Source organism: Trachurus japonicus, chromosome 16 (genome assembly GCF_045865225.1).
Source record: "Trachurus japonicus isolate A0001 chromosome 16, Traja_1.0".
Taxonomy (NCBI): Eukaryota; Metazoa; Chordata; class Actinopteri; order Carangiformes; family Carangidae; genus Trachurus; species Trachurus japonicus.
In genome coordinates, this window is record NC_140922.1 from 12,941,283 (window position 1) to 12,958,388 (window position 17,106).

A 17,106-nucleotide genomic window follows, 5' to 3' on the forward strand; every position below is an offset into this window, starting at 1 on the left:
GCCTATCATATCTTACAAATTTATCTCTTAAATTTGGAATTGAAATTTTAGAGTTTTTTTGTTTGTTTTTTGTTTTTGTTTTAATATCTTTTAATATCAAGCCCCATAAAATCCACATAAATTGGATTTTACCGGCTTGTCAGTCAGACGCTTGTCAGTCAGAGTATTAAATTAACAAATAAAAAAATGTGCACTTAACGACCTCTGCCTTTGTACCTCTGTATGATATTAAATATTTATACATAAAAATAAATATTTTTAAAAATGGTCCGCCCATCGCGACGCATGAGTATGACGTCACGTCACGACAGTAAACAAGCGTCGCACAGACAGACTCAAACGAGAGGTATCAGTGGGTTTTCTTGGATAAAAGCGTCCGTAAAGTTTATCTGAATCATGTTTTCACATTTGCGATAAATCTCTGAGTATGTTTTCCAGAGCTGCTGAGACCTGCAGTTTTGTATCTTTAGCCCGCTAGCTGTGAAAACCAACGTTTATCTTTAGCTTAGCTTAGTTTAGCATCCAGCCCATTAGTTATTAGCATCCACTGTAGTATCATCGTGCTTTCCTAACAAACAGAGCATGTTATGTAAATTGCATTCGGTATATTAAAATAATAATAATAATAATAATAAAAACTGTTTTCTCACGGTAGGTTTTATGGGTCATGTGTGTGCCTTGTTTCAGATATGAACGGTCAAGCGGACGTCGAAGTTGACTACAAGCGGAAATACAAAAACCTGAAGAGAAAGTTAAAATTTCTTGTCTACGTGAGTAGATATATCCGTAACATTCAGGCGATCGTTTACAAAAACATACAGTCTCGGTCCGTGTCTCACCTCGGCTGCTTGGTTTCCTTTTCCAGGAGCAGGAGTGTTTTCAGGAGGAGCTGAGGAGAGCACAGAGAAAACTCCTCAAAGTTTCCAGGGACAAAAGGTGACTGAACATTGTGTGTGAACATGAAGGTGAATAAAAGTGATAAACAACGTTACCCGCGTGTAGTAAACAACAACTCATCTCATTCACATCTGTAGCTTCCTTCTGGACCGACTGCTACAGTATGAGAGGGTAGACGAGGACTCCTCAGGTCGGTGTGAAACCACATTTGTTGATCAGTGAACAGTTTCTCTTGTCATACACTCACCGTGTCATGTGTACAGGTTTTAACCAATTTTCCTATCTTATCACCTAGATTCAGATGCAACGGTGTCATCAGAAAACAGTGAAGGAGAAGGTCCCAGAGAGAGGGAACGGGAACGTGATGGAGCAAAGAAGTAAGTTGGGGTTATTATTACATACAATTCAGACATATTAGACTGTAGCCCATGTGGACCGTGCATGAATTGCTTGAGTCATAAACATCCTGTCAATATGAATGTGTATTATACACATTGATAAATCAACTACATTGTAGTGCATAATCCTATTATAATAAATGGCATAATATTCAATGAAATCTCTAAAATATGTTGTCTCGAGAGGCAAGGCAAGGCAATTTTATTTGTACAGCCTGTTTTTACAAACAGTTTGTCTCAAAGGGCTTTACATGGCATCATAACAACATCCCCTGCCCTTAGACCCTCACATCGACTGATGGAAAACTCCATAGAAAACCCTTTTAACAGGGAAAAATTGGAGAAACCTCAGGGTGAGCAGCAGATAATGGGAGGATTGGGTAAAATGGTTAAAAGGGCTTCAATCTACTATTTAATCTTGTCTAGTAACCAAACAGAACTGACACTAAAGTCAATACACAACCTATAGGTACCTGTAATTAAAAAAAGTCTATTTATGCTAGTTGAGTTTCACTAGGGTCAAGTTTAGGGAATGACTGGATTTGTGTGGACAGGAGGCCAAAACACAGAGAAACACATTATCTGACTCTCTTTCTGTTAAATCCTACACATTCTCACATATTCTTTTTAGGCGGAGAAATAGTCCGGGGGCGTGTCTTCCTTCATCCTCCTCCCCTCACCTCTCGTTGCTGTCCCGTCCTGGTGTAAATCCCCTGCAGTCATCAGGCTCAGGACCCTACCTCAACACTGTGAGTTTCCATCTCACTCTCTGATATCTAATTGTGACCAGAAACAGTAACATTGTTCATCTCCTCATCAGCAAACATAATCCTTGTTTTAAACCCTGTTTTAATTTGGCATTATTTGTATAATTTTATTATTTTGTCATTTTATTCATAGCTCTGTTTTATCTCTTTTTTTGTTTTTTTTTGTTTGACATCAATAATGGCTTCACTGTCCCTGCATTGTTCATTCTTCTGTGTATGTTTTTTGTGTTTTCTGTGTGTCTTTCTTGTGACTTGCCTATGCCTGTGTGCATGTGTGTACGTGTGGTCATTTGGCAAATTGGGGGCTGCGTGCGTGTTGGGCAGATGCCCTTCCCACCAGAGTATTTGGCTCCCCCAGCTGAACGAATGAAGAAAGAGAGAAAAACAAAGGCGCCAAAAAACAAGAAAGAGACTGCGGGGAAGGTGAGAGAGAGGAAAACAGAAAAATGGGATAGTCAGAGATAATGATAATATATATACAAGTTTTGTTGTTTTGTTCTCCATGAGGAAAAATTCAATATTGGTTCATTTTTTTGTTGCACTGTGGCAGGTTTTAATATAATAGCTTATTATCAACGTAAAATTGATCATTAGACGATGTATTCTGAAGCAATGACATATCAAAACATTGATTATGTAAAAGAATTCAGCCCTCTTAGTATTTTTTAGTTTGGCCCTCAGTTAAAATGACAGTCTGGACAGTATGCCTGTAAGGTCATGTACACGCTACATGCTGATTTATTCTGTACATCTGTGATGCAGTCATCCATCCAGACGCCTCCTTCCTGCATCATAATCTCCATCTCTCTCTCTGTGTCATTTCTAACATTTTTGTTTCATCCCGACGTCCTCAGGTTGTTGCCCCAATGGCAGCGAATTACCCATCAGCCCCTGCAGCCCCTGCGACAGCAAGCGGCCCCTTCAACTGGGTTCCCAGACAGATGCTTAGCGGAGATGCAGCTGAGGAGGAGGGGGAGAGCGACGGAGACAGCGACAGAGGAGATGAAGACAGAGGGGAGGGAGACGAGGCTGAGCTAGTTATTGACATTCCCAATGAGTAAACTTGAGTGTGTTGAGATATTTTTATGAGCAGAGATTGGAAAAGGTTGTGTGTGTGCTACAGGAAAAGACAGAGGAATGTGACTGACTGTGGAGTTTCTCTGTTCAGCAGCCCTCTCCATATTTTCAAAATGGAGGCCAAGCTCCCCCCTGTGGGCTGTCGCTTCACAGCAGCGTTGCTGTCACAAATATCTCCCACAGACATTCTTCATATATTATGTTCAGAATTAAATCTGTGACAGAAATTCAGTTTGAATGCTTTTAAGAAAAATCAACAGCCACTTACTTTTAGTTTCAAGCTGCCTGCTGATCATATTTTGTCTAAACAGTCCTGCAGTGCACAACTGTAGTGTGTGCACAACTATTTGTCTTCCATTGTCCAACAATCATTAAAGCTGAGTTAGTATAATAGTGATAGTTAAAACCTTGAGTCTTGTTTGCTTGTTACAGGCAAATTTGACACCTGGCATTTCTACTTGTAATGCTAGATCATCAAATCAACATTCTTGATATACATTATATGTCAACCATCAACTGTGTGGGTCAGAATGAAACTAGTATCATGTTAGAGGTTTATGTTTTAAGTGCAATGATTTGTCAGGTTTGCTGCAGGAGCCATTTTTGCCTAAAAGAGTCGGTCAGTGCTGTTTTGTGTTTGTCTAAAATATTTCATCCTTCACTCACCGTAGGTGTGTATAAAGCTGTGGAAGTGTGAAACATGTTTTATAGAAAGGCTGGATGCCCCACCCAAGGGTTCACGCCCTAAAACTGTAATTCCAGAGCGACAGTCACTGAGGTATGCTGCAGTCTGCATTGTATCCAGGATGTCAGTACTGACAACATTCATTCTTATTCATATGAATAAACAAAGCCAGTGTAAAAGCCACTATAATTTTGTTTCATGGTTTTCTTTGCTGGTTTGTTCTGCCTGGAAAGGAATCCTAAAGCCACTTTTGACAGAAACCTGCAGGGACCCTGAAGCAACATGAACGCAGCCTGGCCAGATTCCACCTATTCCAGATCTCACAGGGAGCGCCAGATATTTCTTCTGCTCGCTCTTGCACATACCCAGGAGCACGGGAATGTATGCCAATTGCTGTTTTTGCTGCGTAACGATTTCATGAAGAAGAGTTGGCCAACATCGTGTCCCAACAGGCACGGCACTGATATTAGGAAAGAAGAGTAGGAAAGAAGAGTTGCAAAGAAAGACAAGTGTGTTGTGTCTAGGGGGAGAGATTTCAAGAGTCGCTGCACCCTGGGTGACACAGTGACCCATGACCGTGACACTGTCTGGATTAAGCTTTAATGAGGACGTTGTTCTTTTTAAATCTCTGATATTCACTTTCCAGTCTGAAGTTCAGTTTTATCAAGCCACATTTCTAAGCAACTGATTAAGCACTTTCAGAGGTTTGTGTTTTACCAAGAACAATATACAACAGGAGTGACTTAATCAAATGACTAAACTCACATAGAGACGTTTGTTTGGGAATGTAGACCTACAGGTAATTGACAGCTTTCAGTGGGTGTGGGCTCGGCTTGTGTACCTAACAGCAAAGAGAGTTAAAGGTGTAACCATAGAGAGCATAAGAGGGAGGGGTGAGGTGGAGGTACAGCCTGAGGGAGAGTCAGAGAGGGTGGATCTGACAGAGGGGGCGAGGTTGTCAGGGAAAGGGAAATGAAGTAGTAAGCAAGATTGAGCCTGCAACACAGAATCCCTCTGTCAGAGTGCTGCTGGCATTAAAGGAAGACAGGCATGGCTGGAGACAGACTGGAGGAGAGAGCAAGGAGCGAGTGAGAAAAACAACAAGAGATCAGCAGCCACTTTATCTTCTCCATCTATATACGGAAGCTACTGGATAATTTATAAGCCTCTCCCCCTCGCTCTGTGTGGTGTGAGTGTGTGTGAGAGAGAGGGAGAGGGAGAGGGAGAGGGGGGGGATTTGCTGAGCTCACCACCACCATGCTGTGTCCTGCTGCTGTCAGTGTAGCTGCTGCGGCTGTCTGGCTGCTGGCAGCCCTGGGCCCGGGCCTGGGTCTTCCAGCTGAGGACAACTCGGAGTCAGACGTCACCCTCTGCAGTCAGTGCTTCCACAGACAGACGCCACCCCGGGGAGCCTCTGTGGGGCCGCCGCTGCGCCTACTCTGCCACAGATTGCCCAGAGGACAGGCGTTTGCCACTCTGACCAAACCAACTTGTGACACAGCTGTCTGCTCTGCCTTCCATCTCAGACATGGATGGACAGAGGGAGAGGGAGAGGAGGGGGAAGAGTATGTGGTAAGAACACATCTCTCATGGTGTTTAAAGTGGTACCATCTGCTTTTGAATAATGGAATTTGAGGAGTGGAGTACAGGATAAAATCACAGATTGCTATTCCAGCATGCAAGCAGTGAAAAGCAACTCAGTCCGTTGCTCAAGTTCTGCTCTTTTAAGATACTTGTACTGGAGTGTTTCCTATTTTACTTATACCTTTACTCTACTGTGCTACTTTAATCTCTTCTATATCTATCTGACAGCTGTACTTACTAAGATTATGCACCAAACACTTGGTAAGATAATAATCAAGTGGCTGGAGTGTAACGCCTTGCAAAAATGCAGTGTTTGGTTAAGGCCTGTGATGACTAAGTGGTTATCAGTTCCATAAGCAAGTCATTTCCCCTTTAAATCTCTCAGACGGTTTGAATTTAAAAACTGTGCAAGCCTCTTTTTGTTACAAAAATGTCCAAAATGAAAATAAATTTGTGTAGGACATTATTCTAAATTTGGTATTTTGGAATAAACAACTTAAATGTATATAAAGTAAATAAAACAACAACTTCAGACATCTGAAGCAGTGATCTCCATTTTTCCAAACAGTGAGTTTGAGTAATTTCCTTAAAGATAAGAGCATTTGTGGCCAATTATCTGTAATTAGCTGTAATCAGTTGGTTATTAGAATACTTAACTCTACATAGATCGTAAGACAGGAATAATGCATTTTTCATATGTCCTAAATATCTCTGAATATTTATTCAATGAATTAAATTTTGTGAGATTCATATTTGAAAGTACAAACTCATGTGTCTGTAAGGTTATACAGTGGTTTGTAGTTGATGCATTCAGACTTTAACAAATGGTTGTCATTACTCTTCTCCCAGGCAGAGGAAGAGAAAAACGTTGATGTAGCAGTACCAGCTCTTCTCAGAGGAGGCGGGGATTCAACTCATGCTGTCTCGCCCACAGACTCCCCTCTTCAACACTGGGACTCCACAGTCACAACACTGATTCAGTCAAGCATCAGTCCCCAGTGCAGCGATTTAGGGGGCGATCTCTACATCCTGATTGGAGCGGGAGGTCTGGGGGCTGCAGAGGATGGAGATGAGGAATGTCAAAACAAGCCGCTGTGGTCTGCAGTGTGCTGTGCTGTCCCAGGGGGGGAGGGTAGCTTCAGCATTGGGTTTATCAAGGAGACAGAGGGAGAGGAGAGGCAAGTGAGCCTGAAGGGGCTGCAGGAGATGCTGGGAGTAGCAGAAATGTTCTCTGGCGGCTGTGAAGAGGCAGCTGTGGGGGCTGCTGGAGATGAAGTAGGTCTTGACAGTGAGGAGAACCCAGAAAATATAGAAACGACTGATTCGGAGGTTCCTGATGAGGAGACGGATGTTGAAGCTGTGGATTCAGACACTGCTGGTCAAGACAGCAAAGGGGAAACTGCTGTTGATGCTCAGCCAGAGGAAGCTGATGAGGAGCAGGGTGTTGTGAGGCGTTCAGGAGCTGTCAGATCAGAGTCTACCGGGACTTCTGCTGACTATGAGACTGTGGAAGAAGAGATAGACGCAAATTCCACCAGCACCCTGGTCTACGTCCTCTCCACCACCTTCTACATTCTTACAGCCCCGCTGCGCCCTGTGGTCTCCACGGTCACACAGTTACCTGGACAGGTGAAACAACTTAATGAGCTTTGCAGACATTCATATTATTGAAAATTGATCAAGATGTCCCTGCTATAATCTCATTTGTTACACTGAGTGTCCATATATAAACTTTGTTTTTTTCCACATCTAAGCTATGCTAACCTCCTCTGAGCTGATATCCTCTGTCTGAGGATCCTCCAGAGTCTGAGAAGAGATAATGTGGCTAATTTAACATCATGTGTGAAATCAGTGCCCCTTTAATTTCACCCATAACAGGAAAAATAATGGATTATTACAAATACTTACAAAAACCATATACAAATATGGTTATTGGGACAATATTCAGTTGCAATACGAGTAGCAATAACAGCGAGGAAAGGATTCATGATTTTGCAGAATACAAGCAAAATCACAATTCAGTCAGAAATGCAACATCTTGATTTTTCCTTTGAGTTGTTTAGTGTGGTCATATTGTGAAGAGAAACAACTGCATTTTAACACTTTAAACCAAGTTACAGAGTAATGTAAGAGTCACCTCATTCCAGTCTCTGGGTGTAGCAGAGTGGAATGAGGTGTGGTCAGTCAGAGGGGTTGAGCTGAGTAGCTGTCATGTCATTATTTACAACTTTTTTTTGTCAATGAAAACAGTGACATCTGTTTTTATCTCGATTCAGGTGACCTACGTTCTTCAGGAAGACCTTGGAGTTCTCTCTGCCCTGCCTGGAGATACCTACTCCCTCTTCCACCTCTTGACCTCTGACCTCTTGTCCTGGATGGGCTCAGCCGTAGATCTGCTTCTGGGTGTCGGCGAAACCTGCTTCTCCTGTGTCTACTACTGCGTGTCGTCCATGGCGGGAGCTCTGCTGAGCAGCTGCCACACTGGGGTCTGTGGCGTGGGCATCCTAGCCTGTGACACAGTGGGGGTGTTCGGTGGCATGCTGAATAATACCTGGTGGGTGACCAAGTTCTTTGGAGGGCGGCTGTGGGAGCAAAGCGAGGGTTATGTCGAAACAGTGATGTTAGAGATGGGGGGTCAGGCCAAAGCTGCGGGTGGAGGGTTGGGGAAGCTGGTGTGGAGAGGTGGAAGTTGCCTGGGTGGTGTGTTTAAGATGGGAGGGGGCTTCATACTGTGGGTGGTGGATATGCTCACAGGTGCGATGAGAGAGGGATATGAGGAATATAAACAGGAGCCAGAGTGATGAAGAAAAGCAGAAGAGTCCGGATGAGGCCATCAGGAACAAACTTTTCCAAATGTTTTGCTTTTTAAATTTCTTCAGGAAATGGAGGTGTGAAAGAAGTAGAAAAGCTACTTGAAGCTGATGTCATTTGATATGCCTTAGTTGTTATAAGACGTTTGACACAACAAACGTCTTATTATGTAGGTCTTACACTTCACTGTGGAAAGCTGGCTGTTCAACTAATCTGCTGTATTTTAAGAACGGTCCCAACTGTGATTAAAAAAACACACTGTCCACACTGTGCTTCTGGATGTTATTGTTAAAGACTACCTATGATACTTGCTGCGTCACGTCTCTTTGAATAAAATAGATTGCTGGCTTACCATTGGGACATGCATGGTTTTTGTGTGTCATTCCTGTCTTTCACTTATCAAGTAACAGAACTTAACCACTGTTTTATACCATTACTTTCCCTGTAGGCCTACCTTCACTTTAAACAAGTGCTTCCATTTCCTGGTATGTTATTTCATGCTTCACTTGTTTTATGGTCACTGTTGCTCATTTAGATTTAACATGAACATTTTACAGAGTACGACACTTCACAGACTACAAATACTTTGAGTAGAATGTTTTCTGATACAGACTTTTACTTGTAACAGAGTATTTTTACATGGTTACTCTTTGTATTGGAGGGAATTTTTTTGATTTTTTCAGACCACATTTCTGTCACAACTATATTCTTGACATTATTATAATAATATACCTTTCTTATAGAGGCCAGTCTGCCTCATAACTACTTTTTAAACTTGTGCTATTCTTCTCCTTACAATCCTTTTGTAATTTTACTTTGGTAAAATGTTGAATGGGCTGTTATTTGTGAAAAAGTATTTTTGCACTGGTATCGATACTACTTTAATCAATTGTGTGCATTTGCAAGTAGTTGTGATGTATAGCAAACACAGGTAGAGAGCACTGATTGCTAACTAAAAATGTATTTACTAAACATAACAGTAGATGGTGCTATTGTAACATTTTAAAACTGATTGCAAACACTTTGAAACCATAGTCATGAACAGTGTCTGCTGAAACAGGTAAGCCAACATTTAAAAAAAATTCAAATTGTATTAAAGCTTACATCAGCCAGTTTTATTTGCTGAAGATCAATCGCTATGTCTAGAACTTATATGTACGATGGTCAAGAACTACAAAGATTTTCTTTCTGTATTTACTGCCTTACTCCAGCCCCAGTCACATTTGACCAGTTAACAGAATGAACTTTTGCTTGTGTTTTGTGATGATGCCTTTTAGTTCACTTAAAAAGTAAAACTAAAAAACACCCAAACTTCAAGCAAACTTCATTACTAGCTACCTTCCACCTAAAAACAATTTCAATAATTTACATCCTACTGGGAAATGTAAAATGTAAAAATGTATGTGAAAAGATATAACAGCTCTCTAACAGATAACAAAGTGCAAGATTCTTTAACATCTGAGTTTAAAATGAAATGTTGTGTTTGTATATGAGTTAATAGCCACAGGTAAGAGAGTGGAGTTGGAGTCCTAGAGTGCAACTAAATGCAATAATATACAGTGCTGATTGAAAGTTTGTGAACCCCCAAAACATGGTGCCTGTGATTGTGGCCAAATAATTCAATTTTGGACTCATCTGTCCAGACAATGGACTTCCAGAAGGCCTCTGGTTTGTCCAAGTGCTCTTTGACAAAGTTGAAATGGGCAACTTTGTTCTTTCTTGAGAGCAGAGGCTTCCTCCCCCCATGTCTATTCATTTGTCACTTGATTGTTGATGCATGCACATTTATCCCAGATACTACCAGGATACTACCTGGAGGTGATGTGTGGGTTGATTATCACCTGATTTATTCTTCTTCTTGTGCTTCTTGGTTAAAATCTTGATGGCAGTCCACTTCTGGGCAGAGTTGCGGTGATGCTGAGTGCCCTCCATTTGTAAATGATTTGTCTTACAGATCTTACAAAACCTTTCCTGGGGATGTCTCATTTGTTTGGTCTGACTATTACTTCAGCACCCACATGTGTTTCACCTGACTCTATTACCTCATGGACTTTGCCAATGCAGCTGGGATTCACTTACTTTTGCACATACACTGATTCAACGTTTCACGTACCTGTCCCCATGTCAGTATATAGATGTATCAGGAATATCTTGAGCTGAAATCATCGGTTCATTTCAAGTGCCAAACATTTCCTGGTTCCAGTCTCTCACTTGTGACGACTTTTCTGTGTCTGATGTGATAGTAAATCAAACGTCTTTTCGTTTTGAGCTGTTGATATGACATAGTGGGAAATCTGAGGGCAGCTCTTTATACTTGAAGAAATGATGACGGATATTCTTGACAGTTTTATAGACTTGAAATTTAATCGATTAATTGAGGAAGTTATAGTCAGCAATCAAATGAATTATTATTTGCAGCCTTAGAAAAATTATTGCTTTCATAATGAGTATATGGAGATTGGATATAAGCAGATACCAGGGGTAAACAGCCCAATGTTGATGAAGATCATTTGAAAGATCGTTCAAGTATGACCAGCTCGGTGATGCCCTGCATGTTGCTAAGTGGGAAAGTAGCATATTCACAGATGTACTTCCCTTCATCAGTTTTCTTAACATTGCGAATCTGGATGGAAGGACTGTTGAAATCTGGAGGACTGGGTGAGAAGCTGACCCTGTCCTGCACAGGTGACGCAGGGTAGTTGAGTCCAAACACGGGGTGAAACACAGCAATGTTACTTCTTCCTCCTTGCTTTGATTCATAGATCCATGTGACCTATGATGGAGCAGACACAGGGTCAGTGGTTAGTATGTGACTGAGAAACACAACAGACCTCATTCATTACGGTGTTGATAAGTGACACTGGAGAGTGTTAAGAGACATCCACTTTTAGCTGTAGACTCCACAGGTCAGTGTACACAGCGTTATAATTAAACAAGTGGAGCTCTTACAGTATGAATATGGATGAGTGTTTTTATCGGAGTTGAGTTGAACACAATGTTTTCATTGTCATATTCAATCCCACCCATTAGAATTTCATATTACAGCCCCAATTTAGAGTTGGTATGACTGTGATCAAATCCTAAATGAACAACTGCATTATGTCTGTGTGTATCTGACCATTGTGAGCTGTTTTCCAGTGGCATCAGTGAAGGAACAGCGCAGGTTGACTGTCTGGCCGGGATATGACTGCACTAGTGGCTCCACCTCCACTTGTGGACCAGATGCTAGGTCAAGAGGCAAAGGCAAACTTAGTTGTATAGCACATTACTGTATCATATGCTGAGGTCATGTATGTGATTCAACAGAAATAAAAGCTTAAAGGGATAGTTCACTCAAAATTGAAATTGAAACTCATTATCTACTCACCCTCATGTCGACTAAGGGCTGGGAGAAGTTTCAGAGTCCTCCGTGCCTTCTCTGAGTTAAAGGGGGGCTCAGCGGTAGCAAATGGAGCTCACTTTTCTTCGTCCAAAAAGACACACCAAAAAACATCCAAATACCTCCATAGTGCTCGTCTGTAATGTCCCTCTTTTATTGAAGCCCCAACATGAGAAATTGCTCCGAAAAAAATTAAATAAATATATGTTTTAAGCTTGTTTGTAGCAGAAGCTCCAGTGTCTCAGTTCACTGCTTTGCCTTTGTCAGTGCAAATCTCGCACGACCAGTTCACGGCTCCGCAAATCGCGCGAGATTCCGGCAGAGCAACACTGGGAGCTTCCGCTACAAACAAGCTTAAAACATAGACTTATTTAATTTTTTTGGGAACAATTTCTCATGTTGGGGCTTCAATACAAGAGGGACATTACAGACGAGCACTATGGAGGTATTTGGATGTTTTTTGGTGTGTCTTTTTGGACGAAGAATAGTGAGCTCCGTTCGCCACCGTCATATGGCAGTGCAGTGCTGTGCCGAGCCCCCCTGTAACTCAGAGAAGGCACGGAGGACTCTGAAACTTCTCCCAACCCTTAGTCAACATGAGGGTGAGTAGAGTGCAATTTCAATTTTGAGTGAACTATCCCTTTAAATAGAAGTAAAAATCTAAATCTAATCTAAAATCTAAAAACACATATTATAACAAAAGAAATTGTGAGCAATGCTGTAAACACACCAAGCCCTAAATCTTTTTTCACTCTCCTATACCATGTCTTTAATCTAATTACTCTCTGTTCCTATCACATGCCTTTGGTAACTTATTTCCCTGGTTGGTCCAGTGCATTTCCATACATAAATTCTAAATCTCTAAATTAGGAAAGGCAGAAAGAGAGAGAAAAGGTGAAAGTGAGTATGAACATGCTCCCTATATACAGTATAAACACATTACACTGTGTTAATGACCTACCCATTATGACCAGTTGGGTGATGCCCTGCTTGATGCCAAATGGGTAAGTAGCATATTCACAGATGTACTTCCCTTCATCAGTTTTCTTAACATTGCGAATCTGGATGGAAGGACTGTTGAGATCTGGAGGACTGGCTGAGAAGCTGACCCTGTCCTGCACAGGTGACGCAGCGTAGTTGGGTCCAAACTTGGGGTGAAACACAGCGATGTAGCCTCTTTCTCCATCCTCTGACTCATAGATCCACATAACCTGTGGTGGAGCAGACTCAGGGTCAGTGGTTAGGTTGTGTTCAGTGACTGAGAAAAACAACAGACTTTATTCATCATGGTGTGACACTGGCGAGTGTTTCGAGACGTTCACATGTAGCTGTAAACTCCACAGGTCAGTCTACACAGCGTCATAATCAAATGAGCTGGTGTGAATATGGATCTCTCACTCTCTCTCTTACGTGCTCTCTCTCGCACTCTCGCTCTTCATTTAACCAAGTATTGTTCATTTTCTACTTCATTGTGAAAAAAAACCAAACTACGACACGGTCAGGATTATTTCTGTGGGCTGTATTTGTTAGATTTAGGTTTTGTGCGCCAAATAACCCTGTTTCACAGGTTTCACACACCTGCAGGATCAATGAAGGACTGAGAAATACTTCATCTTACAGGAAAATAACAACTTGTTACATAATAAGTATTTTCACTTAATTTTTGTTCACAATCAGCTGAATAATTTCTTTACATAATTCCAGTAAAGAGTTGGTGTGAGTGTGGTGGTATAAATGAGTTATCAAATCCGACTGAATAAACAACAGCTGCATCATGTCTGCGTGTGTCTGACCTGTGAGATGTGAATCCCAGTGATGGTACAACTTAGTCTGACTGTCTGGCCAGGATAAGAGGAGACCTTTGGCTGTACGACCACTTGCTGACCCGGAACTTTGACCAAACAAAGAATATAGGTGGAATTCAAGTTTCAAGTCAGAGAGAAACACAGCGATGACAGTGCTGTCCCCATCTTTCAGCGAGGATGTGGACAGTAACTGAGGCCATGTTCAGACCTGACACATCACAAGTGGAAAGCTCTAATCACGTGAGATGACACCTGGCATTATGCAGTTGGTTTTAGCCAGTCTTATGGGTCTGCTGTCGACGTGTATTTGTGTAAGTCAGTGCACTGCACTTTCTTTTAAAATATCATTAGGGGCCAGGCACAACAGGAACAACAGGATTCTTCTTCTTCTTCAAAAACATTGAAAATTCCTACCAAACCAACCGTACGTGCTACATATTACAATACTTTAAAAACTTTTGTACATTTAAACTCTGTGCAAATGAGAAAGTCCGTTACTCTGTTTTTTTCCAAAACTGTAAAACTTATTAAACACCACAGTTTAACACCCAGATTTTTGATATTTGAGAAATTGAGCCTACAGTGCATGAAAACGTTTGACTGTAAACAGTACTGTAAACATATACCAGCCAATTCTTGCTAAATACATTTTCAATCTTCCTGAAAAAAATTGACATTATTTTGGTGTTGTGGTTGATGAAGTTTGGTAAATATCAGAATTTTATCTCAAAAACTGAATTTTCTAGAACATTTTGAATTCTGCTCTCATGGGAACAACTGCAGTCAATGTAAGAGTGGCATTTTTAAACATCAGATTTTCTCTTATGAAGCAAAACATTTATCGTTAAAAACAAATCACCAACATTTCCATGCTGTCAAGATGCAATTGATGTATTATCAGATTTTTGTCTGAGTATGAACAGCACTAGGAATTAATTAGTGTTGGGTGGTGTGTGTGTGTGTGTGTGATCTTACATTGGACAACTAGCTTCAATGGGAAGCTCTCTGGTTTGGTCTGAGTCCTGTGTGCCACCACACAGCTGATGTCCTTCCCGTTGTCTGCCGCTGTAGGAATCATAGAGTACTCGCTGGTCACTGTCACGGTGTTGTCTGCACTTGACTTGTACACCATTGTCCCATTGCCATTGGCTGTGGTCACCCAGGAGATCTTGGCAGCGGGGCGGCCGTCGACAGACTCACAGCGCGCCACAACGGCCGGCTTAGTGCCTGCATTCACTGTCACGATGGAGGCCGAGTTCTGAGGCTTAGCTGATGGATGGACGGATTGATGCAAAGATGGAGGGTGGAGGGAGAGAGGAGGGGACGCAGAGTAGCAGAGAGAAGATTAAAGGATGTAGAGATAAATAAAATGGAAATACAACAGCTGTGCTGTACTCTTCTTTCATAAATACATAATAGCAAGCATGGTAAAACTGTAGTAAACGGTATAAATTATGTCAGTGACCTACCCAGCATGACCAGTTGGGTGATGCCCTGCTCATTGCCGATGGGGTAGGTGGCATATTCACAAATGTACCTCCCCTCATCATTCATCCTGACATCAGTGATCTGAATGGAGGGACTGGTCAGGTCTGGAGGACTGGGTGAAAAGCTGACCCTGCCCTTCACAGGTGAGTCAGGGTAGTTGGGTGCAAACTTTGGGTGAAGCACAGCGATGTTGATCCTCTCCCCTCCCGTTGGCTCGTAAAGCCACGTGACCTGTGGTGGAGCAGACACAGCGAGTGGTTAGGATGTGTACACGGTGAAATCAAACAGGCCTCATTCGTCATGGTGTTGATAAGTGACACTGGAGGGGGTTTTGAGACGTCCACATTTCTCTTTAAACTCCACAGGGCAGCGTCCACAGCATCATAATTAAATGAGTGGAGCTGGAATGAATATGGATGAAGAGTTGTTCATGATCATCTCTCTCTCTTTCTCTTTTCTCAGCTGCTCTTCATTGAACCAAATGGAACCGGTCACTTCCTCCTTCATTGAGAAGTACAAAGAACTGTTTCCATTACCATACTCAATCCCCTGAAGCAAAATGAAGCTTAGTATTGTTTGTTTGGAGTAATAAAACACTGCGTTAAATGTGATGAAGAAAAAAAACTATTACAGCCTCTGGATTTTTTCTGTGGGCTGTGATTTGTTAGATTAAGATTTAAAGTGCCAAATAAACAAGACACATGGACTTCAAAGCACTCAATGTTTATTTCAGATCACTATGAATCACTTTTATCCACCTGTTTCATACCTGCAGAATCAGGTTAATGCACAATTGACTTAATTTAAAGGAAAACAAAGAAATGTATTTGTTTAGACAAATATAACATTTTTTACTGTATGTTGACTTCAGTTGTAGTCCTAGATAAACTCAGCAATTCACATTGTGTCAAGTCAGCACAATGAGCTGCAGGATGTGACCGACATTTTCATAAGAATGTAATATCATGAAGTACGGGTGTGGTGGGATAAGGAAGTAATTAAACCCTAACTGAAAAAAAGGAAAGAAAAACAACTGCATCGTGTCTGTGTGTATCTGACCATCGTGAGCTGGGTTCCAGTGGCATCGGTGAAGGCACAGCGTAGGTTGACAGTCTGGCCGGGATACGACGAAACCTCTGGCTCCACATCCACTTGCAAAGAACTTGCCACTTAAAGAAACAAAGAAAGAGAAACATTGTCAATTGTTTCCCTCACTCTCAGTCTAAAAGAGGAGAAGTTCTCTTTTTCACTCTTCCCTTAAGGTCAGGTGGGAGAAAAATGGAGGACAAGACTCACCTACTCTTCCCCAGTGTCATGTGTCTGTGTCTGAATGACGATTATGTAAATGTGTGTGACTCTGTATGGTCTAGCCTATGTATAAGTGAAAAGTATTTGTTTTTGTCTTAAGTGTCTCTTTGTATTTTGTTTCTATTTTTATGTTGTTAGTACTATGTATATACTATGTATAGTATAGTTAGTAGATGGCTCTATACTTGACAACATGAAAACCAATAAAAGATTATTTAAAACAAATGAATAAATAAAAGGAGACAAGGAAGGTTATAGTCTGCTGATCATAAGTGAGGATGGTGTAGAAGTGTCTGATACACCAGAAAAAATATAGAGAGCAAAAAAAAAAATACTGGATACACTGGGAGGGAGGTTAGGAGTGTCTTAAAGCAGAAGTAAGCGGAATGTTTGTGTTAATATAAGTCTTAAATCTTCCGACAGCAATCACTTATATAGAGTGTTTGGTCTGAAACACGGGTCTGTCAGTCACTCTGCTCTGCTGTAAGCCGAGGAGAAAACTTTCCTTGTATCCTACAACCTTTATCCAATGAGGAGAGAGAACGGCATAAAGGGGCGGTCCTCTCTGTGTGTGCAGCCAAGGGATGCGCGTGAATGTGGTGACGTAGGGACGAGGGCGGGGGCTGCTAACTCCATCGGCTGACAGGAAGTTAGCCAAAACGACCGGATCGCTTACTTCTGCTTTAACTTTAGATGTTAAACTTGGACATAAAGAAACTGCTGATCAATAATTTTCTTCAGCCTAAATGTGTCAGGATGTTCGGGAGGGACTAGACCCAATTGCAGACATAACACCAGGGTGATAAGTAACAAAAGGTGAACAAGAGAGGTCCTCAACGTCAGGACAGATGGTCATGGGGAAAATAACAAAGTTCAATTTAAGAGACTGTATACGAACTCACTGGGG

At 41.6% G+C, this 17,106-nt stretch overlaps 4 protein-coding genes across 5 annotated transcripts; 2 read left to right on the forward strand and 2 right to left on the reverse strand.

Moving 5' to 3' along the window:
* Window positions 1-309: 309 nt before the first annotated feature.
* On the forward strand, window positions 310-4,013 carry ino80e (INO80 complex subunit E). The gene is made up of 8 exons (XM_085801679.1): window positions 310-346; window positions 688-770; window positions 866-936; window positions 1,035-1,087; window positions 1,193-1,274; window positions 1,927-2,044; window positions 2,387-2,485; window positions 2,917-4,013. The coding sequence occupies exons 2-8, from the start codon at window positions 690-692 to the stop codon at window positions 3,121-3,123; spliced, it is 711 nt and encodes a 236-aa protein (XP_085657805.1). The 5' UTR covers window positions 310-346; window positions 688-689; the 3' UTR covers window positions 3,124-4,013.
* Window positions 4,014-4,737: 724 nt separating this feature from the next.
* Window positions 4,738-8,482, forward strand: LOC146971973 (uncharacterized). 2 transcript variants are annotated; one of them, XM_085801673.1, is made up of 3 exons: window positions 4,738-5,396; window positions 6,258-7,037; window positions 7,685-8,482. In XM_085801673.1, exons 1-3 carry the CDS (start codon window positions 5,082-5,084, stop codon window positions 8,207-8,209), a joined length of 1,620 nt encoding a protein of 539 aa, XP_085657799.1. In that variant the 5' UTR covers window positions 4,738-5,081; the 3' UTR covers window positions 8,210-8,482. The 2 variants fall into 2 exon arrangements, with proteins under 2 accessions (XP_085657799.1, XP_085657801.1); XM_085801675.1 differs by having other exon boundaries at window positions 4,837-5,396; window positions 6,264-7,037.
* Window positions 8,483-10,536: 2,054 nt separating this feature from the next.
* LOC146971974 (nectin-1-like) lies at window positions 10,537-13,597 on the reverse strand. The gene is made up of 4 exons (XM_085803324.1): window positions 13,392-13,597; window positions 12,560-12,809; window positions 11,338-11,444; window positions 10,537-10,992 (listed from the first exon to the last, which is right to left on the reverse strand). The coding sequence occupies exons 2-4, from the start codon at window positions 12,804-12,806 to the stop codon at window positions 10,726-10,728; spliced, it is 621 nt and encodes a 206-aa protein (XP_085659450.1). The 5' UTR covers window positions 12,807-12,809; window positions 13,392-13,597; the 3' UTR covers window positions 10,537-10,725.
* Window positions 13,532-16,081, reverse strand: LOC146971975 (nectin-2-like). Its single transcript, XM_085802471.1, has 4 exons — window positions 15,951-16,081; window positions 14,873-15,122; window positions 14,379-14,672; window positions 13,532-13,611 (listed from the first exon to the last, which is right to left on the reverse strand). Exons 1-4 carry the CDS (start codon window positions 15,951-15,953, stop codon window positions 13,532-13,534), a joined length of 627 nt encoding a protein of 208 aa, XP_085658597.1. The 5' UTR covers window positions 15,954-16,081.
* Between the last annotated feature and the right edge of the window lie 1,025 nt (window positions 16,082-17,106).